Source organism: Cyprinodon tularosa, unplaced genomic scaffold (assembly GCF_016077235.1).
Source record: "Cyprinodon tularosa strain WSP-4 unplaced genomic scaffold, ASM1607723v1 ctg165, whole genome shotgun sequence".
NCBI classification, from domain to species: domain Eukaryota; kingdom Metazoa; phylum Chordata; class Actinopteri; order Cyprinodontiformes; family Cyprinodontidae; genus Cyprinodon; species Cyprinodon tularosa.
The window spans coordinates 1,122,075-1,145,212 of NW_024038483.1; the positions used below are offsets into that span (position 1 = coordinate 1,122,075).

At 37.2% G+C, this 23,138-nt stretch overlaps 1 protein-coding gene across 3 annotated transcripts in view; it reads left to right on the plus strand.

Moving 5' to 3' along the window:
• arhgef10la (Rho guanine nucleotide exchange factor (GEF) 10-like a) overlaps positions 1-23,138 on the plus strand; it is a 181,120-nt gene that overhangs the window by 69,736 nt on the left and 88,246 nt on the right. For all 3 annotated transcript variants that reach the window (XM_038280869.1, XM_038280871.1, XM_038280870.1), the window contains 2 exons: positions 1,295-1,410; positions 4,250-4,377. In XM_038280869.1, coding sequence (XP_038136797.1) covers positions 1,295-1,410; positions 4,250-4,377 — 244 coding nt within the window. The remainder of the gene's footprint in view (positions 1-1,294; positions 1,411-4,249; positions 4,378-23,138) is intronic.

Consider the following 23,138-nt stretch of genomic DNA (forward strand, 5'->3'; position numbering starts at 1 on the left):
AGCATTGAAGCTGCTTTGTCTCTACAGCCACAAGCATCCCTGGCACAGTAGATGAGTGTGAGGATGGACCTCTCTGGGCTCAGGCCTTCCACACTAGTGAATGATGTGCCTGGTGGCCAGTGAGGATAGTCAGGTCTTAGTGTATAAACCATATCCTGCCTCACCAACGGGATTATGGTGGATTACAACTCAGCACATTCACCTCTTGGGTTGTAGCCAGCGGCAGGCCCAGAAAGACTTGCTAAAACTATACAGGGGTCCAGGCAATCCCTTTGAAGAACACAATATTGGTCTTTCAGCACGCAGTACTCCCCTTTTATATTCAGATGTCTCACCTATTGATTTGCTTGAGCAGATGACAGATGTCACTGTGTGCCAGTGTCAAAGATCCTATTAAAACCCCAAAGCTACTGTGGAGCTCTTTAGATGAATAACACCAGCCCTCTCTTCAATTTTTCCCTCTCTTCCTTGTCGCTCTTATGGCTCTGCTCTCCTTCCATTTATGCACGGCAATAGCAAAACAGCTGCAGGTCCCCTCGGATGAGCATGCCTCACTAAACTTGCCGACCTACTCGCCTTTCCTGCTACTTTATTATGTGGCAGCGGAGACAGTGCAGGGCCGCTTTGGAGCAAAATCTACCTGCAGAATTTAATTAGGCAGCCCTCTCAGAGCTTGCTGCTGGAGAAATGTAGACCATGGGAGCTGGGACGGGGGATGGCAGACAGGAGGAGACGTGGGTATTGATTCCTGGTACTAGGAGAGAAAGACTCTGAAGGCAGCGGACCTCAAATCGATGCTGAATTTTGTGTCTAATGAGACACCTGCATTTTCTTTGGCCAGCAAAGGGCATCATAGTCCCAAATAACAGTTTCTCCATCTATTTTTTTTTTCTTTACTCATAAATTCAGTCTGTAGTTCAACAAATAATGGTGATCGATCCATCTATGCACTGAAACTCTTTTATTAATCCCCACTGGAGTTTCAACCAAAGAAACTTCACTTCCTGCACCCCTATTAGTTTTATAAGGCAGTGGCTGCCATTTCTTTTTTATGGAACAGTTTGACCTTAACCTTGTAATTATTATTTTACACCCAGGAAACATTTAAAATTTAAAAAAATATTGAATAATGTAAATTTAATTGCATTTTAATGTTTTTATGTCAAACTAATTATCTGTTCAAGGAAAGCGCCTCAATAGTTTTACAATATTTTGTCTGCCTCTGGTATGTATTGCAATATACATTATCTGATACAATCTCAAACACTTATATTCCGTTTTGCCTATCCTCCAGGAAAAGCTCTCCTCGGTCCTCCACGGCTGTACCAGGAGCTGCAGGAACTTCAGCATGACCTATCAGTTGTGGAAGAGGTTACTTTGCTTGTGGGGACTCTTCAAGGGACATATCAGGTATGTCAAATCTACATTTCTAGAGTTAATCGCAAACATTTTAAAGACCAACATTAGTCAAGCTGCAAAGTCTTAGACGTGATTGTTTTAAGCTTAAAACTACTCAGATCATCAGAACACAATCTGTTCTGTTCGCATGCATCACATCAGTGCAAAGGCTAAGTTGTTCCAGAATGTGTATCCTACTATTTTTGGCCTGTGAGAAAAACACTAAGAGAGAGACTGGAAGCATTAATCTGACATCTGCCAAGAGTGCTTTCAGCATCACAAATCATGCATGATCAAGAAATCTAGAGATAGTAAATGAAGATGCTTGAACTATGAGACTTTACCTGCTAAAGATCACCTCACAAAATCTTTAAAACCTCAGAAAAAACTGATGAATATAGGCAAAGAAATTATTAATACAAAAATCCCTTAAAGGGGGTTAGTACTATTGTATATCTTTCAAATGTATATGCCAGTTGCTCATTCTGTTTATATATACACTGCAAAAAATCTAAATCTAGATAAGTAATTTTTTCTTAAAATAAGTGCATTTGTTCTTGAATTGAGGAGGTAAAAGAGACATTTTGCCAATGGAACAAGACAATTTACACTTAAAATAAGAAAACACAATTGCATTGTCTTATTTCAAGTGCATATTATCTAATTATCTTATTTTAAGAGTAAAATTACTCATTCCATTGGCAAACTATCTCATTTACCTACTCAAATTAAGGGTGAATACACTTAATTTAAGATTTTTTTTTACTTATTTCTAGATCGTTTTTGCAGTGTATGTTTCCTACTTTAATATTACTTGATGTTTTTGTGTTCCACACTTTGTTTTGCTCAGTTTAATAGGAAATAGGGTCATTTTCTGTAAATTAACTAAAATATCACTGTGTACAACATTGTGCATATTAGGTAAACAAGCCTAAGTAATGGATGCGAGCAAGCTAATAATAAAGATAAGTCCAAACTGAGAAAGAGAGCAAAAACTTATTTTATTCTAAGAGGGATGAGACTGAAATAGTACTTGGAATACATCATGTACATTGCTGTTCAATAACGCAGGAGCTAAAACTGCAGAGGCATTCAGCTGTTGCTGCTAAGTTGTTTGATACTTGAACACATGTCCACATGCTGATACTAGTGATTAGGGGTGTGGGAAATAATCGTTTTGGCGATATATCGTGATATTCGGCTGCCCGATATAATATCGATCTTTCACTTCTTAGTATCGATTTTCAAAAAAAAAATGGTTACATAAAACATTGATGGCAAAATGGGCTACCTCTGCACCGCCACTCTGGCAGAAAGCGCTGTGGAGCCCTTTAACTGTGCGTGCAGCACCAAATCTGTATTTGAGGCAATCACAGTGGAAGAAAACCCCAAACAACATGGATAATAATACCTAATCAATATTTTCTGATGAAAATATACAGCACTTGCTGTTTTATCTCATCATTTGATTTTGATAGCTGGGGAAAATATGGCAATATATAGTGATACTGCAATATCGTGATAATATCGTATCGTGACCCAAGTATCGCGACATGTATTGAATCGCAACACTCATGCCAATACTCACCTCTAATAGTGATAGTATTGCTATTTTATGTTTTAGTTTATAGTCCAAAGGACATTATACATTGATTTATTGATTGACTAAAGAGAATAAATGTGGGTCTGATCAATAGTGCACCTACCAGGAATTAGTATTTTGGTGTTTCATTTTGTATCAATTCCAATGAAAAGGTTTTAGTCTATGACTTTATTTATTTTGATGAACTAATTCTTACCTTGATGCTTTCTCCTTATTTGCATTTGGCTGTGTTATTGTCGGCAGCTTTCCGATAGTTCTGTGGTACTGCTTTTTAAGTGCTCATCGCATGCGGTGCATGAAATCTATTTTGGCTCAAAAAATATTATATAAACACTATCAGAACATATTCTTGGTGTATATAACTAAATGTCTCACGACTGAACGTTTTTTGGTCTTTTTTGTTCGGGCATATAACATGACAATATTCCTTTAAACACTTAAGATTCCAACCTTATGAATAATAAATAGAAATGTGGAACATTAAGGGATACACTTTTCAGCTTTTTCACTCCCAAAAAATAGATTTTACAGATTTTATCAAAACCCTACACTACCTTTTGTGGTTTTTCAAATTATTCAGGTGTAGACTGAATAAATATTCTCTTCTTTACCGAATAATAGTGCCACAAGGGTGGGAATGAGATGTTCCTATTGATACAAAAGAAACCATGACAACTTCCTGTAGTATTTAAATCAGGATTCTTCCCAATAAATTTCTGGTATCATATTTACAGCACTACATACAATAAAAAATTCAGCAATCACCTGATTCTCACTGGTTAATGGTTGCACTTTTGCCTCCCTGGACTTCTTAATGAGCACAGTGTCCCCAGGAGAAGTGATGCTGGCCTGGAATTTAATGGCTGATATTCCTTTTCACCTGGTTATAATACTGTCTGTTGCCAAAAAAAAACAGAAAAAGACAAAATACTTCTACACAGCTCATTTGCTGCACAAAATTGATTTCATTCTGTTTGACTTCAGGGTCCAGGTTTTACTATAAAATGGATTTCAGGGCTGAAATAAATTCAGTCATATTTGAGTGAATGAACAGGATTGTAGTGTTTATTATTTGAAGGATATTGGTTCAAATAATGCACTGCAGGTTTTGCAAAAACTAAAAGTGCCTTATTAATGTGAACATCTATATTATGTACCTTTGGTTATTATGCTTGTAACATATTTGTTGTATGCGTTATGATCCACTAGAAATGTGTAGTTTTACATTTGTATGTCTTTCTTTCAAAGAACCTGAACACCACTGTGTCCCAGGACTGGTGTCTGGCTCTGCAGAGGCTTATCCGCATCAAAGAAGAACAAATCCAATGTGCTAACAAGTGTCGCTTACGCCTGCAGGTGCCCGGCAGGCCAGATAAGTGAGTAGAATTTCACATAAAGGCAAAGCTCTAATTGAAATGTATAGCTCATGGCACGCTTGGGAATAAGAACATATTACAATATGATTAAAGACCACGACAGAAAATATTGCCCTGTTTATTGTGTATAAGTGATTAAGAGATTTTTATAAAACAGAGGCAGCGCCAGTTTTATTTTCAATTAAAGAAAAAAAAAGAACACCCCAAAAAAGGAAATAATGTTTAATTATTATATTATATTATTATATATAAACATTAATTTATTCACATTGGACAGACATAACAAAACACATCCAGACAAAAGGAAACATGATTCCAATCAAATGACATAGTTAACATTTGTTAACTTGAATATTATTTTAGGTATCAGTCCTAAAACCCTTATTGAACTTGCATGCTGGTAAAAAAAAATAGTGTATTTTAAGGACATTTGGCCTCATGAAAAAGCTCCTATGAAATTTTTTTTTCTTAAATCATTGAGGAATTTAGCAAAAATTTTGCAGAAATTGTCCCATTCTCTGTTTTTATATTTTTTATTTTCTCGCTGATAGAAACAAATATTATGAGCGCTTCAGACTTTACATAAGAGTCTTGCGCAATCAGTCAGTTGTTATCCAAACCTGGATTTTAACCAAAAGACCACATTTGTTGTTACTCAGGAGCAATTGTCTATTATATTCAGCAACATTTATTATATATTATGCAACTCTGCAATTCTAAATTACACTTTTATTTACTAATGACAGAACTATTGATCACTACACCAACAGATGGCATGTCAGTATCCATGGGAAACTAGTTTAATTTGTTGTTATTTTGTGAAAAGAAAGAAAAGTCAGAGATCAAGCTAATATTTAAATAACATCTGGAACAAATAATTTATTGAAAGTTAAGAATAAAGTTCAGCAACTTGCTGCTTCAAACTCCTAACGGTAAGACTTGCATTCGATTCACTCCATGGTAACTCCTTGGCTTCATTAGTACACTAAATGTGGACTGTTTGGGTCTCTCTGAGTTCATCAAATACAGTTTGCCGTAAAATTTTTATGTTTATGGGTTTTATGGTAGAGATTGAAGGTGAGATAAAAGGATGTCAGCCATGGTTCTGAAGATGTATAGCAAAGATGTGCGTATTTATTGAAAGGTTGGTTGCAAACTCATAATAAGCATTTATATTATATATTGCACCTCTTGCCTCCATCAGTAGCTTTCATTGAGTGTTTTTAGATCAAATTATTTTTTTAATGATATTTTTACTTCTGTAACAATGCAACCACATCCTTTACAGCACTTGTGATTTATTCCCCACTGCTTGGCTTTTACTGGTCCTTTAAGTCTGCTGCGGAGCGCTGAGTCATCAGAACCGCAATCTCTCTTCTCGTCTCTCTTCTTAATCTTCAAAGCTGTTTCTGCAAATGAAGAAGCGTAGGAAGTAGAAGCCTTATATGGCATTATTGGGGCGGTAATTGTGCAAATTTAAATTTCTCTTAAATGCATGTTCAATTATGCCCAGGCATACCTAATAAACTTTATATCTAACAGATATTTCCTTAGTACAGCCCCCCCTAAGGTCAGGTCAGGTTGTAGAACAACAGGTTATAACAGTGGTGTTCAATTCATAACATAAGAAAAGAGAGCATGGCACTATTTCACATTTTTTAAAACATGTCTGTTCTCCTAAAAAGTGGTCCTAATGGTAAGTACATTAAGGTAGTGAAGAATTACTCGGCTTGTTTGTCAGCATGGGTTAAATGCAGAAGACACTTGTCGTTTTTACAATTATTATGAGTTGCATATCCTTATGGACTGGAAGGCTGGTCAGACTTAAAGAGAAGTAAGTTCTTGCTTATTTAAATGACTGAATCAGCATTAGACTGCAACAGAAGTTTACATCTAAATGGAACTTCAGCCCGAAGTCTCTAGCTGAAGATACAATGAAATGGTTCAAAGCAATAGCTATTGATCTGTTAGAATGTCATGGTCGAAATGAAGAACTTAATCCATTTTTGAATCTTTTGCAATACTAAAAAATCGGTATTCACAGAGACTCATTTTACTGAGCATAAGCTAAATAGAAATACTCACCACACTTCTTCATATTTCTAATTCATATTTTTTTTTATTAAATAAAAAATGTAAATGTATGTTTTGATATTGAAGTTTGTCATTGTAACCTGATCATTTGGGGAGTTACACAGAGTTTGGAACTTCAGTCTTTAATGCAGTTCTTCTTAGCATTAAATGATCAAAGTGAGGGTTAAATAAAACTCAACAGAGAAATAAATTAAAAGGAAAGCTCTGTCTGCATACACTGATAAATTGTATTTTTGAATCATTAAAGAGAAAAAAAAAGACTTCATTTTGCTATGATTGTATAACATTTTAAGTTTCTGGGCTTTGATGAACGTCATTAAAATAAACATTTCACTCATCTTCCATGAAAAAACGCATTGTTTTTGAAAACTAGGGGGACATGTGGTATCTGCTATTACTGTGGTTAATGGGGCTACAGGAACTCCTCCTGCAAATTAAAGATGAGAACAGTTTTTCCTGCCTTTAGTGGATAATTTGCCTAGTTTGAAGGTTTTTTTTTTCTCAATTCAGTACATGTATAAATAAAAAAATTGCCTGCACAAAATGTTCCCTTTGATTATTTATTCAATTTATTCTGCTTCATCTTTTAGCTAACATTTGACCTTTTGCTTAATTTGTACTACCTACAGGCCATGATGAATGTCAGTACTACGGTATACGGTTTTTTAAAATGGTGATCCGTGCCATAGTTTAGCCTTGGTACTTGTTTTTCTTGCATAATAAACCAAAACCTGACAGTCAGGGGGACTGGCTCCATTGGACGAGTAGTCTTCTTGCAGTTTGGAAATTCTAGATTCAATTCCAACTGTCTCCTTTCACATTTTAATTTTCCCCTTCGGCAAGGCACCCAAAGGAGCATCTTGACAGTTTTAGATATTTTACAAAAGCTGGCAATGACATCAGTGTTGTACACATGCATGGGAGAAGAGAAAAGGACTTTGCTGATCAGACTCCAGTTTGGCCGTTTTTCATTGCACAGGACAGAGTTCTATTCTCTTACTCTTGTGAGGAGTCTTCAAAGGGGTTTATGATGCACTAGTGTCTGTTCTTTTCTGATTAATCCTCCAAAAACAGTTGTGTGGAGAGGAAATAGCGGCTGAAACTCAACAAAAATGCCAGATGAACAGAAGCTGCCTGCTCTTGTTTATCTGGCTACAGAGAGAGAATAAAAACCAGAATAACCCACTATCCATCTATATCGATCTATCAGTTCTATCTATCTATCTATCTATCTATCTATCTATCTATATAGATATATAACTTTTAAATTTGCATGATGTTCCTTTGACCCATGTTCCCCACTGATCTGCATATGGGTGGATGGTGATGTGTTGGAAAGCAATTGGGTGAATGTGACCATTGTGTTGAGTGCTTTGAGTCATCAGTATGACTAGAAAAGTGTCTCTATCTAAGCTTAAGACTTCTATATTAGAATTTGGTAGGAGTCAATAAATAAACTTTCATTTCTGTCTCGAGCTATTGTAAACTAGAATATTGTGGCCTCATGCAGTGGTTTATTCACCCATACAGATTACCGTCATTAAAAATGTCAGTGGCAATGTAGACCAGCAGTTTAACAATCCATGCTCATAGAATATACATCTGAGGACTAAAATATACAAGAAATGTTAAATATTGCAGTATTTTGCAGGACAGTGTGTCTATCATGTAGTTATATATTTAGACATTTTTTTTTTTACCTTTTTTCTGTGTGACTCTTTACAGTCACTGCATTTTATTTGACATATAGTGTTTAAAAGTCTATGAAATGTAATCTTAGAATGTCATCTCGAATCTGAAATCGGCATTATTAATCAAACGGCAGTCAAACAAAAACAAAAGTACCTCTCCCATTGAAAGCTTGTGAGCAGTGTGTTCAAGATTTTGATGTTTTCAACCTGTTGGGATTTTTTTATTCAACTGTAGGTAGTCTTTGGCTTTAGATGCTGAATAATTTGGGGTGGTGAGAGTTACCAGTTTAAACAACGCAGCATATTGGGCTTTGTTCACATTGCAGGCCTTAATCCTCAGTTACAATTTTTATTTTATTTTTTTGTGAAATCCAATTAATTTGCATGGTTGGTCACATTTCCAAATATATATGACTTGTATGTGATCTGCTGGGTTACTCCATTAATCCAACTTAAGAGTCCTGCATGCGCAGTAGAGGATGCAATGACATCACAAGTAGCGAGCATGTACTGTATTTACAGAAGTAAACATGGATGGTAGTGGTGGAGCACGTTTTGCAATCTTACTTTTTTTTCCCAATTGGAGCCAGCACATTAAAAATGCAATCTTTTCAAGAAGGTTGAAAAGAAAGACTAATCTCTGCATTGTCTTCTGCCATGCTTGCTGTTTATCTTCCCACTTCTGCATATAAGGATGCAGAATTTTGACCTTTGTTGAGCATTAATGATGTGCAGGTTGAATGAATGAGACCCAGTTGTTCAGACACAGGTTGCATTTTAAAAGATCAAATGCGTGTCGGATCAGATGTGTGTCGGATTTAGGACCACATAACCAAATGGCCCTGGGTGTACTATAAATAATTTCAGACTTCCATGAAAAGATCAGATGCAGGTTGCATATCTGGTCACTTCAGGCTGCAGCGTGAATGTAGCCTTTGTTAAAGGGGTTTATCTCAATTTTAGCCATCCATTAAAACCAAATCCTAAAGTGACATCTGTCAAAAGTGAAGTTTAAAATGTTGAGGTGAATTTATATATGGGTGGCATGATTACTGAAGAACTGAAACTACTTAGTGAACAACAAAAATGGCAAGAAAAGAGTGTATGAGTAGTTTAGACTGCTGCAGAGGAGATGCTGGGAATAGCAAAAATGGCAGATTATAATGGATCCAATTTTGAGGCTTCTATTGGGAATAGGATAAGAAACAAGCAGGGGGGCAAGAAAGAGAATGATTGTGCTAAAGAAGCTGGAGCCATGCTGAGACAGAATAAGCACAATGAGGAGAGGAACAAAGAGAGAGAAAGTGATGAGCGCCCCCCTCCATGAAAGAATTGGCCTGGTGCCGACAGGGCACTGGCAGTCAGAGTATTGGGCCTAATGCTTTAGTGCCAGAGAGAATCAAACTGTGCCAAGCCAAGTTAAAGTGACAGCTTGAGCAGAGTAGCAGCTCAGATCAGTTCTCCCACATCTCCCAGCTTCCTCATCGGCTGTCACACCAGGCCTGCAGGGCCAATCTGCTTACTCAGATGTTTGGCAGAGCCAGATGTCATGCTTACAACAGAGCTCCAAATTCCCCTTAAAGAGGTACCCTATTTGCTGAACTCCTGTGATAATGTTGTTAGAAACTGCACTGACAAGGAGATTTTCTACACCCGCATAGGTGCTAGTTGTAGATTTGTAATTTAAGATTCAGATGATGTAGAGGAAGACCTGTGACTCTTGCAAGAAAATGGCCAAAGGTTTTCTTGGCCAAGAGAGACAGGTATCCTGTAGGGAATAAGGAGAAATTGTGGTTGTGTGATAGCAATCTAATTGAGGTTGGGCCTCAATGTTGGATGGTTGGACCAGCATGAGCCTTGAGGCACGGGGTGACAGGTGGCACAGCGGGTTCTCAAATCATTTTGACACTACCCAGGGTGCAAAAGTCGCAGATTGCAGGGAAGGGCAGTGGTTGAACTGTGTCTGAGATTTTTCCACAAGCACAAATGCCCCAACAAAAATACCTTCATAGAATATCTTTTTAAATTTGTCTTTTCTTTCCTCCTTCCTGTTGTGACTAAACTACTGAGCTTTGCTTAACTTTACTTTTGGCATCCATATTTTAAAATTATTTTCACACATGCTTCCTGCTGACAAATACAGGTACACTTAACCAAGGATATGTTTCAGTAAAAGCAACACATGCATTAAGAAACATAGAGGCACATTTTTGTATGTGGTGTCGAGTCCTTCCTCTGCTGGGGAGAGAGTGGCACCGCAGCAGGGACCCCCTGTACTGAGTTGGTCCCCCCCTGTCTGCCCGTCAGCGAGTCTCTGCAGTCAGGCAGCACATCACAGCCTCCACACTGCAAACAGATGAATACGTGGAGAGAATCCTGACTGCTGCCTCAAAGGCACCATCCTACGTGTGACAGCAGTTCATTAACATCCACTTTAGGTGCATATGCAGGAGCAACCAAAGGCATAGATACAGGGACCATACAGTGGCAAGCATCTGACATAAAGTTTAAATTTCTTAGATTTTACATGAGGGGTAGCATCATGACTCTCTTAAAACAGTATTTTATTTTCAGTTGAACTGCAGACGAAAGAACAGAAAACTGCATTCTTAGAGGGCTGATTCTTATCAAATGTATTATTACTGTCTCTCTCACTAAAAAAGATACATCTCAGATGAGTCCATATGATGAAATTTAGAACTTATTTTTTGTTTTAATCAAGAGAATTTTTGCTTTAAGATAGATAAAAAGTTGATATAGCATGTGGAAAGCTAAAGTAATCACAAGAAAATGACTGAAAGACTGACTTTAAGTTTGACTCTTTGAGTGAACAATTTTCTATTTGCTCTTCTACCCTTCCATAAGTGATTGTGATCCCTGTTTGTGTGTTGCTCAGAGAACAGTTCTTCCTGAAAGAAGGATGTATGGATGTTTGCATCTCAAAATAAACTAAGTTGATACACTTTGTAAGATGTTATTTTCTGATTAAGTTTAAACGCATGCAATTGTCTATTTTGAATACTTGAGAAAATACAGTAAGTTTACTACTAAACTTTAAATATGAGTGCAGCATTGGGCAGTGGTGGTGCAGGGGCTTGAAAACGCAAGCCATGTAAAGAGGCTTTGGTCCTCGATCACAAGTTTGATAGCTGGCTTGGGGACTTTTGCCGCATGTCTTTCCCCTTTCTTTAATCACATTTCCCATCTACCTACTTAAAAAAAAAAAAAATTAAAAAAAGGCTCCTTGAGCCCAAAAATAATCTTTAGATACAATAAGTGCAGCAAACCATTAAGTCCATGTAACTTAAGAAAGTCAGATATCAGTAATTGGGTCACGTGACCTAGAGTGCCTATTAGCAACATTCTGAGCTCCTCTTAAACACCAGAGCCAATTAAGAGATTTTTTTTGTTGACAAAAAACAAAAAAAACAGGTATGTGTTGTTTTATTCTCTGATGTAGGATTTAATCTTAGAGAGGAGTGAATGTGGTCTTTAATTTAGAAGTAACTTCTTAATGTTCTGGTGGATTCCAAAACACACATGGAGACTGTTTAGTTTTGCTAAAGTGCAGTGTTACAAGTAGAAAACACGCATGGTGTATTTTTGATTTATTTTTTGCTAACAAACTAACCACATAGTTACCAGTCTGAGCGCAAATGGAGACCAGTGTGCAGCATTTCAACTCACACCTGCTTACTCAAAATGTGTCTGGCACTTTGGAAAACTGCTCTGATACCTCTGCTCCTGTTCCACTCCGTTTCTCTGTGCGCACTCCGTTCCTCTTTGCGCTTATGACTTGTTTTACTCTATGGAAATGAACCACAACAACTGCTCAATCAAATTCAGGGCTTTTTTTCCCCCATCCATTTAAAGTGATTCTTGCAAATACTGCTTTCGGAGTGAAATCAATCAGTAGATCAAAATACTGCACCCATTGCTGTTGTTGTTTTTGCACATATGAATAATGTACTCACTTTTTTCAGGTCTCAAAATCTGAGAGAACGTTCAGCTGTCAATTTAACTGCATAACCAGCACAATTTGCTATGATAGGGAAAACTTAAGAGTAGGATAGTAAAAAGCTTATTCTCCTTGTAAACTCATCTGAGTAAAAAAGATAAAAAAAAATTATTTTCCTGTTTAGGTACTGTCATATTTATCTTATCAGGTTACATTTTTGATTGGTACTCTAATAATTTTCCAACTCTCAAATGTTACTTTTAGTTTAATACAACCAATATAATTATTCTAAAGTTACAAAACAGGCTGAAAAGGGAAGCAACCGGACCTTGTCGACGTTTTGTCTGAAAAAGTTTCAACACTTATCCAGGAGCCTATGTCCATATGTTTGCTTGGTTTTCTGAAAAAATAAACAAAAGTGCAGTTTTGTCTGACCTAAGCCTGTTTTGTGGTTGCCATAACCAGAATGACAGAGAATTGGCACAGACTATAGCTCTATAAAATAAAAAAAAGGAAAAACACTTTATTTCAATTTAATTACAATGTCAATTGAATAGTGGACTATTTTACTTATAACACATACTTTACGTTTCATTACATTGTAAAATTACAATTTTAGTTTACTTTTCACATCAAAGTCCTTTTTCGACGTATACATTTAAACAAATGATGAGCTAATACTGACTGACCTAAGGAAAGGAAAAAAAAAAGATAGGATCAAAACATGCATTGTAAGTGCTTAGAGGGGATTTAATAATTGAATAGCATGTAACTGGATAATATTTAAGATTAGATTATGCCTGAAGGATTTATTTTATTCATCTGATCAAGGAACTGTGTTGTACAGTAAAACAGCATGATAAATAATCAGTGTTAAATTATTCAAACCTAAATCTTTTATTTTTCAGGGTTTTGTGAAACAACCTAATAAGAGCAAAGGTTATTTTTTCCCCCTTTTTAAACTGTAGTTATTTTTTATGATTACTTATGTTTTGATATGAAAATCCCAAAATCGGGCGCTAAACCTTTGACTTTCATTGTTGATTTTGTGCTTTCAGTTGGTGAATAACTGTAAACAACTGGCAATTAGTTTTCTGCCTGCTGACTTCTAAGAAAACACATTTCAGCACCAAGGACAGCGCTTGTCACTGTGTCGATGGGAGCTAGGGTTATTTTGAGCCAGTCTACGGCTGTCCATAACTTGAAGCGCCTAGCCAAAATCAATGCAAAATGTCATCTAATGCACTACATTGTTATAAAAAATCCCAGTGCAAGTTGAAATTTACTCATTATGAAAAGAGCAGTGAATAATTGCTTGAAGGTAATTCACATTTAATACCAATCAGGGTAAATCAAAGCAAAAAACAACACTTAGTCAAACATGCAGATGTGATTGCCTATCACAGAAAATAAACAAAGCAGCTAATCAAAGTTAACAAATGTTTTGTCTTTGACAACGATCTTCCTTCAGCATGTGTTGCATCCTAGAGAAATATTGAAAAATAAATAGTATGTTAATCATGTCTTTTTTTTTCTTTTGGTGTTTGTTGAGGTAGAAAGTCAGTATTCTCAGATAGATGGATAGATGAATAGATGGATGGATAGATTTTTTTCAAATCTTTAGGTTTATAACTCCCATTAATTTCACTAATTCCATCAGTGTATAGAAAATCACTTGATAAAGGCTTTATAGATCATAAATTGTGTGTGTGTTTTTTTTTTTTTTTACTGGATGTAAAGTTCTTGCTTTCGAGTTCCATGGCTCCACTCGGGTCATATGAACATTGCTCTCCTTGAAGATGTAAAACTAAAGTACATAATCCTAACCTTTGTTTATTAGAAAAAGAGAGACCATGAGAAGGATATTATCCTTGCCTAATTTTTTTCAGAGGGTCTTTGCCTTTTGAACTAGCTGTATGCTTTCAAGATTTGTAAGGGCTATGGGAAAATCCTTCTCTCTTTTTTTCTGTATTTACCACAGTTGCCCCTATTGGCAACTGTGGTAAATAAAGGAAAAATCAGTACGTTAATGAGAGAGCGATTCTCTGAGTGTGAGCATGGGTTTGATGAGCTCCACACTCTCGTTCACCTGGCTGCATTGTTCAGTCTCTGCTGCCATTAAAGTATTGGCAAAAGAACAACAGCAACTATTTTTGAAGATGGTTAAAAGACAGTTCAAAGTAAAAAATATATATTTTACTTTATTTGAAGAATGTGAAAAATGGCATAGAAAATCCAAATATGACTGTTTTGTGCATTTTATGTTTATTATAAGACAAAGTTCATAATGGATCTTATTAATTATTTTTATTCTACTCCATACCCAGGAGGTTTAACCCAATTGCTGAATTGTAGGTAGCGACTGACTTGCTATTTTTGCAACCCCCATCCCATTACAGGGGACCAGAGCACTTCGTCTCTTCAGGCAGACCAACAATTCCCTTTAATGAACCCCCTTTCATAGACATAGACACGTTTAAGCTATTACAGGTTAACAGAGACACAAAACGACCCCCATTCCAAAGGGGCGGACCCGCTTGTCAGGTTCAATTTGCATGTTTCTAAGCCAAAACAAGGCTTTGCTTTGGTCCACTCCATAAAGCCTTGATCTCAGCGCTATTTCTCACATTTTGAATTGAACGAGCTTCCTGGATGTCTTAAAACTTGGTAACAAATTCCAGTGAATTGTTTTTTAAACTTTTTTGGAATGGCTATCACCTGGATGACGGAGAATCTTCACCAGCACATTACACTTTTTATATTTCTTCATCAACTCCAGGCCTATCTTCTCCTATGACTCATTATTTCTTTTGCAGCATGAAGGTGAACTGCAGGACAGGTGCTTGACATGATCCCACTAAGCACTCAAATCCACATCTGTCCCATTCTTGTGCAGTACTGTCACTGCTGACCTGGCCCCCCAAAATTCACTGGGTCATCTTCTCCCTTTGCTCTTCACTTTGTGGTACTCTGTCTCTCTGTCGTCTTCTCCTTTTGACTGTCCTTACACTCCTAGCTCTCCCAGGGTCCACTCTGTCAGCATGCGTGAGCTTCTTCTCTATTCTGGCTGTGCAGCACACCTGCACTGCGGCTGTCAGTCAATGGGCAGAGTAGAGAAATGTATACTTCTCTCAGTTTAGCATATTTGAGGTTAGGTGTGCAAGAAGTGTTAACTAAAAAAGTGAATTTGTTATATTTAAGCGTTGAATGGGAACAGTAACATCTCTCTGAGATAGTTACGCTTTTTCAACATATGAAAGGATTTAGATGTCTCTTTACTCTGTTCCTATTTTGCATGTAACCTGCTCATATGCATTCATTTAAAAAAAGAAAAAAAAAACAGGTTTGCATAAAGTAGCACAAAGTACTGTATTGCAGAAATAGAATTTCTGATTGCATTCACTTCTCCACTCAATTACCTCCTAATAATACTTAAGCGTGAAATTGGCTTCCTTGTGTGTGTTTGTCCCTGCATCCACCTTTTTCACACTCTCTTCCTCTTTGCTTTTTCTTCGCCTTCAAGCAAAAGCAGAATTGTTGTAGGATTCACAGGTTAACTGGTAAAATGCTATTTCTTATGATAGCTACTCAATGTTTTAAAATTGACAGCACAGCCAGCTTCAGAGGGACTACTTCTAGTTAAAAACGGCCTGATGAATTCAGACAACACAAGTGTTTCCATAATGTTAGACACTGGGTTCTTTATTATCTGGGGCTTGTAGTGTTAGTCTTAATGTGGACCCACAGTAGAATCTTATTTCATTTTAGCAGAAGATGGGAATGGGAAAGGAAAGAAAAGAAAAATAGACAAGAACAGTACCATGGGTTTCAGGCTAACCGAAATATAGTAAGCTTGTGAGTAAGTGAAGTGAACATCTGCATTTGGTATATGTCTGGCCTGAAATGTTGAGTGACTACCCTGTATGTGTTCAAAACTTCTGGTGTTCCTGCCTATTCTGTCCCGGGTTCCAATCAGGATGCGAGCCATATAACCTCTCAACTTGGCTTCTTTGATATCCCTCTGACAATGGTTTTCATGTTTCACAAAAGGAAGTGTACTGCACATAATTTGGTGCCGTTACTCTTTTTTTGGGGTTTACCCCACTTTCAAGAATCATGTGAATCACTTAAGTGTGATTCACATCCTCATCAGGTTCCTTCATTTAGTAGCAAGTTTTTGTTCTGTTAGATGTTCATGGAGAGCTGCCAGCTTACTTAGAAAGTTGGCCTTATGCCCTGCTACATGCTTAGGACTCTGTCTTAGATGTCTTCTCCAACTATTTTGTAAGGCCTGTCTGGGGTGATTTCTGTGTCTGGCTATTACATCCTGTCCTCTGATCCAAAACCTGCCTCAAACATTTAAATATGTATCAAATTATGATATCATAGAAAAAAAAAAGGAATTTCATTAAAGAAAGTCAATTTTTTTGTATCTTCTCAATAATCTTACCTGAACTCTGGAATGGTCTTTGCTTATATTTATGTTAAAGGGCAAAAGAAAGTGTTTTTCAAAGTACATAATATGTTGGTGTAAAATATGCAAATTATTTAGACAAACATAATTCTACACATTAAAATGAAATGATGAGGTACCCCAGGTCATGTGGTCTGCTTTATGCTTGTTTGCTAAGATGAGAGCACAACTTAACAACTTAAGTGCGTTTTTATTTGTGGTAACACTTGTGTTTGCTGTTGTTTATGGCATGAACTGTGTCACAGAATTACCCCAAGATTCATGTCTGCTGGAGCTGCTTCTATTACTGCTAGCTTTCTCTAAGGGGGATACAAATATTCCACCAGAGCTTTGGGTTCCGTATGACCCTGACTAATTTCCCTTGTGCGTAGTCTGACCAGAGGAAAAAAGGAAGATGAGTTGCAAGGAGGACACTGTTGCCTAAACATTGACAGCCATTAAAATGCTGATAACTCATGATACTCTGCATTTTTACATGGAGGTAGATATTCTTGTTTAGAGATTTTGATGTACATCATGTGCACAGGGTCAATATGCTCTACGGCAGCAAAAAAACACATGGAAAACTGTGAAATAGCACCCACTGGGTAAATATTACCCCTTTTTCAAGCTCTAGAGGACTTTATTTTTTTGGGGTATTTTCTCAAAGTTGGCAGATAGAAAACAGAAATAGAGAAAAAGGGTTGGACATGTGGCAGCGGTCACCAGGTCGGGACTCGAACCTGTAATGGGTCACGCTTTTAACCCCTGCACCACCACCAGCTAGTGTAACACCTTGACAACAGTGGAAGAGGTAAAGAGGACATAGGTGTCTGAAAAAGTGTGGGAAAGTCATGGGATTGATTCGACCCCTCTAAGGCCTTTGAGGGTTGGTGCAACTCTTCTATGACAGCAGGCGGGGTAAAGAGGAAAGAGACACAGGTACCACTTGGTCGAGTTAGTTAAACCACAAGTGGGGTAAAATGTGATGCAATTTATCAGTAACACCATGTGATACCTAAACCTAAAAAGGCTTCCTCCTCTACCAATGGCCTAATTCTCCAATGTCAATCTTTATGGCATAAGATTGATTAAAAAATGATTTGGAAGTCAACAGAGAGAGATAAAAGAGATACATCTGCTGGCATTCATGGAATCCTAACTCAACGAATAGGACCAGGATAAGGAGCCTACTTTGGACAGGACCGATAATTGTTGGTCACCAGGAAGATGCATGGAAGAGGAGTGCAAAATAAGTGTACCAAAAAATTATTGTGGTTTCTTGAAATATATACTTTTATTTGCCTTAGGGGTTTCAACAACTTTCCTTCACCATTGTATACATTTACTTGAGAGGTTATGAATAGGCAACTCCTCAGCTGATTGATCACACATAGGCTCCACACAATCAGTTTTGGTGTTCCCAAGTTTATTCTTGGTGGTTTTAATCATAGTACACTTAAAGGGATAGTTCGGTATTTTTGACATGAATCTGTATGGCATCCCCATCACCAGTGTCATGCAATCACACTGACTTACCCCTGGCAGCGTCCTGTGAGCAGAGTTCTCGTCCAGTTTTGGTCAAGCCGAAAGTAGTCCGGCAGGTTTGCTAGACCCAGCGAAATAAAACGTTTCTCTTCCCAAAACATTATGTGTTCAAAAGAGTGATATTTTTGCATCCCAAAAACGTTGTAGTGGAAAAAGTCACACGTCGTTATCACTTGGTCCTATTTTCTCTCTGTTCGTATCAGTGCGCGCCGTCATTCAGACAGCGAGCTCAACAACAGCCAGATGCATGTCTCCCTCTGCCTAGCTCCTAGCTGGGCGGAGGGAGACATGCATCTGGCTGTTGTCAGGTTAGTAGGCCCTAGCTGTCTGAATGACGGCGCGCACTGATACGAACAGAGAGAAAATAGGACCAATTGATAACGACGTGTGACTTTTTCCACTACAACGTTTTTGGGATGCAAAAATATCACTCTTTTGAACACATAATGTTTTGGGAAGAGAAACGTTTTATTTCGCTGGGTCTAGCAAACCTGCCGGACTACTTTCGGCTTGACCAAAACTGGACGATAACTCTGCTCACAGGACGCTGCCAGGGGTAAGTCAGTGTGATTGCATGACACTGGTGATGGGGATGCCATACAGATTCATGTCAAAAATACCGAACTATCCCTTTAACAAAACCCTGATGACTTATGAACCATATGAAACACTGTCATGATTGTCAAAAAGTCCTCTTTAGACTTACGGCTCTTTGGGAGGGGCTTATAAATCTCTGTCCATGTTGTCTCTCAGAGCATTTCATTATAAAGTTTCTTATTAATGCCTAATGTAAGGTTTCCTTCAGACCAGGGTCTCCAACTCTTTTTAGTGTTGGACCACCATTTGATGAAAAGATGAATATTCTGACTTCTATCATCTGCATTTTCGCCTGCTTTTAATGAGATGTATCCACATATTTTGGTTGATATCATCTGTTTGCTTTGGTTGTCTTATCAGTTTTTGTTTTTGTTTCTCATCTTTTTAACACACAAGAGATAGGGCTTTTGTTAAAGAGAAACATGTCTGATGTAGTGGTGACAAACTGAGTGACCTCAGGGTTGTGTTTTCTCACTAGGGACTGAAACATAAGCTCACCCATATTTCTGGGCAAAAATTAATATTTTTTTCTTGTATCTGCATCGGCCTTTACCCACATGTGTTCTCCAATTCTTGAATGCATGCATTAAGCTGTCATGCCTTGATATCAGATGCATAAGTATGTATTTCCACTCCCTTTATTTGCTTTTCAATGTTAATATGTTTTCTTTGTGTTGTTGAGATATATATATATATATATATATATATATTTTTTTAAGTTGAGACTTGGGCAACAAGTTTCTTACCCTTCTCTCATTTTTATCATGCAAATGGAAAAAGAGAAAGCCATATCGCCTTAAAGAATCATCCAAAAGATCAGCAGCACATTCTGGGTATCAGTTAGAGTGATGCTAAAAATTATGCTGATAAACAATGTATTTTTAAACAAGGTCAGTAGAGAGTCTTCTTGCTGAGGAAACTAACCTATTTTAATGTTTGCAAAGAACAGATAGGTTTCTTTTATCAGTCTTTTATCAATAGTGTTTTAACCTGTTTTATTATAAGCTGTTTTGGGAGTTTAAATAGCAGGAACTGGGCAACAGCATGTCCAGGGTCTTCACTAAGGTTATTGGCATTCAGCAGAGGGACTTGTACACTTTGTGTAAAAAGGCAGGTGGTAAGAAAAGCTGGAAGTGTAAGCTCAGAAAAGAAACCCCATTCTGTCCCCAGAATTTACCCCCACACCACTGCTGTGTTGCACCACCTTGGAAAACCAATAGATTTTCAAATCCTTTAGTTCTCAGCTTCATAACTACTGAACCATGATGGCAGACCAATTATTTTAGAAACATTAAACTGCTTAAAAAATGAATGTTGGAAGCTATTTCATTTTATTTGATAACACAAAAAGCCACATGCTTCTTGTTTTAACTTTATTTGATTGTGTTTTTGTGTCAGTACTACAGTATTCTGTGAATCTGAAACATTAAATTAGCAACTTCAGTTGTTGTGCTTTAAAATGACGGTCTACCAATGACTCACATCTGAGCCCATTTACTAGTAGCTGCAATGTCTTCTGAGGCCAGGGCTATATTATATCCTTTATGTGCCAATTTTTTCATACTACTCCTATTTTTTCTTTAACCCCTATTCTTTTTGTTATGGGTTATAACTGTACTGATCACGTGTTTGCAGAGTATCACTTAACAGCATCACCACTGTGAACTAGCATTCAGGAATATAGTAGTAGCTTATGCCAGGAATGTAGCCAACTTTTCTATTTTTAAAAGCAAGCCAGATAGAGAGGCCAACATCATCAGAGAGAACAAGGTGGAAGAACAAGAACACATACCTGAACTGACACACTATGTCATATAGGTATGAAGAAGGGCAAATGGAGCAAGGTGCAGTGGTGCAGACAGCCAGTTAGGGGACAGACTTTGATGCTGTGCATACAGCCATTTGGAGACAGAGGAGGCACACTTTGATGTAGAAAATAGAAAATGAAGTCACCATTTGGTTATTGGGCATGCAGGCTAAAACTTTCACGGTGCTATAGTTACTCTCTAGTTGAGTATTCACGTTTCGCAGATTCAGCTGCATTGTCCTACTGTTTCATCCCAAACAGCCAGTCTGATTACGGTCAATTGCTGCCTAACTTAATCTTCCTCTCACAGGTGTTTGGTAAAACAGCAGTGAAATACTGCTGAATCCATGGAGTGCAAATATCCAGGTTTGTCATGATTTACATTAAAGGGAATATTTCAAGGAGTTGATTTTGGTGCTGATGGCTGCAGGCAGAAAGACATCTTGCAGAGCCATTTCTCTGCTATATTGCAGCCTAAAGAAAAGGATGCTAAAGACTGTCCATATTGTTCTTCATTTTATGATGAATTATTTGTAAAAGTTATCCCTGGAGGGTCTAGATCAGGGGTCAAAAAGTCAAAATGTAAAAAATTCTCCCAAATTAATCAACTTTAGGTGTGCACTTTCAGTTTGGATGGTATAAAATGATGGTGTACTTCCCCTGCAGTAAGATGCAACTCTAGAAATGGCTTATTGGTATTTTTTGTGGAAATGTATTGCTGCATAAAATTGCTGCATTATATAAATGTTTGCAGGTTTTATTTAATTTGGCTTTAATGATGCTTTTGCCTGCTTGTTGACCCTATTCTTTTCATTACACATAACTTTTCATGTTTTGGCTTATTTGTTTTTAACATTTCAACAACATTGTATTTCCTTATTAAGAATCCTTTTACCAGGGATAACCTAATGATATTCTGACATTATAAGATACACCTATATCCTGTGGACTTTAAAGCAGCGCTTGAGATGCCTGTGTTTCCTTTTTTCACCATTATTTTGACCCATAACACAACTGCCAGCTTTGTGGATAGCCTTACTTTTCATTTTTCATTCAATTTCTCTTGTGTCCAGAGCCGCATGAGCAGCAATAGTGTCATTGTTTATACCAGGAATCAACAGCTAGACTTCTGTGCTTATTGACTTTTGCTAGCCACCTTCCCAGAAGTCTCCCAAAGTTTGCCCCGAGCTGAGGAGAAAGAGACAGCAATATTGGTTGTTTCAACAGGAGGGGAAATCATGTCACTTTTCTCCTTCTAAGAACGCAGAGACCCACCATACCATGCATTATTACTGGACATGTGAAATCTCTATATCCCACCACAGGGACTATTCTAAATAATTTGATTCTATTACCTGACAGGTGACTAACTGTCCCTACTGCCCCGTCACACGTGTAATGCATGCCTTTAATCAGCTCTGGGCTGGCAGAAGAAAGGAAAGCTATGAGAAGAGAAGAGAGGATCTGGCTGTGTTTTTGAATGATAGATGGAGGAACTCTAGACACTTAAGAGAAACTCCACTGTAAGGAGATTGAGCTAGTTACTGCATGTTAAGTGCACAATGTAGCATTATTGTAGATCTCCTTTGCATTAGCAACTGCAAAATTCTTTAACCTTTACTGCTACCAAGAAACATGAAAAAGCTGCTTTCATAAGCAGTCTTTTTCTATATAGTCTGTTGTTTTTGTAAAAAAAAAATATATAAAGCTTACAGTGGTTTCTATATTTCTTTCACTACCTTACTCAGTTATGCATTACATTTGAATTAAAGGCTCTCTTCTCTTCTCTTCTCTTCTCTTCTCTTCTCTTCTCTTCTCTTCTCTTCTCTTCTCTTCTCTTCTCTTCTCTTCTCTTCTCTTCTCTTCTCTTCTCTTCTCTTCTCTTCTCTTCTCTTCTCTTCTCATGGTAGTTAGACTTCAATATAGAGTGTCAAAGAACACCCTACACCTACTCTCTGTTTAGGGGGAAGTCAGAGGTTTAAGTCATTGATTTGTGTCTTGGTGAGATTCATGTAAGCATAACCTGCAGTTTTCCGTATTTGTTTTTTTTTTTCTTTTCTTTTTTGGCAGTATCAAAACAAAATATTTAACCTATCTTTTAAAAATCTGTTATGCTATTTTATATATATAACAACAATGGTTTGTATTGGACCAGATTTTACAAGAGATGGGAAATTCATTCCTTTGAGAATTTCCTGTGGAAAGTAAAGGCTCTCCACAGACAATTTTGAAGGGCACCCTAATTAAATTATTCTACATTGTATACATTAAAATACAGTAGCACCTTCCAAGCCGTACCTAAATTCTTTGTAGCATGTTTTGAAAGACCACAAGGAATTTGTTTATCATTATTCACACAGATTATGTAGAATGTCTTCATAAATGTGTTATTCATCTCATTTCAATTCTTTTTTATCTTTAATTACACACTAACAATACAAGAACAGTAGATGCTTTTAATTTCATGGTCAATGACATGTTGACATTGCATTACAGAACACTGAATCTTTTATTAGAACCCAATCTCCAATCTTTGAAGGTTTTGGAAATGCAATTGGTTTTAGTTTAGGACCTTCACAATGTGACCCACTTTCAAAGTAAATGTTTGTACAT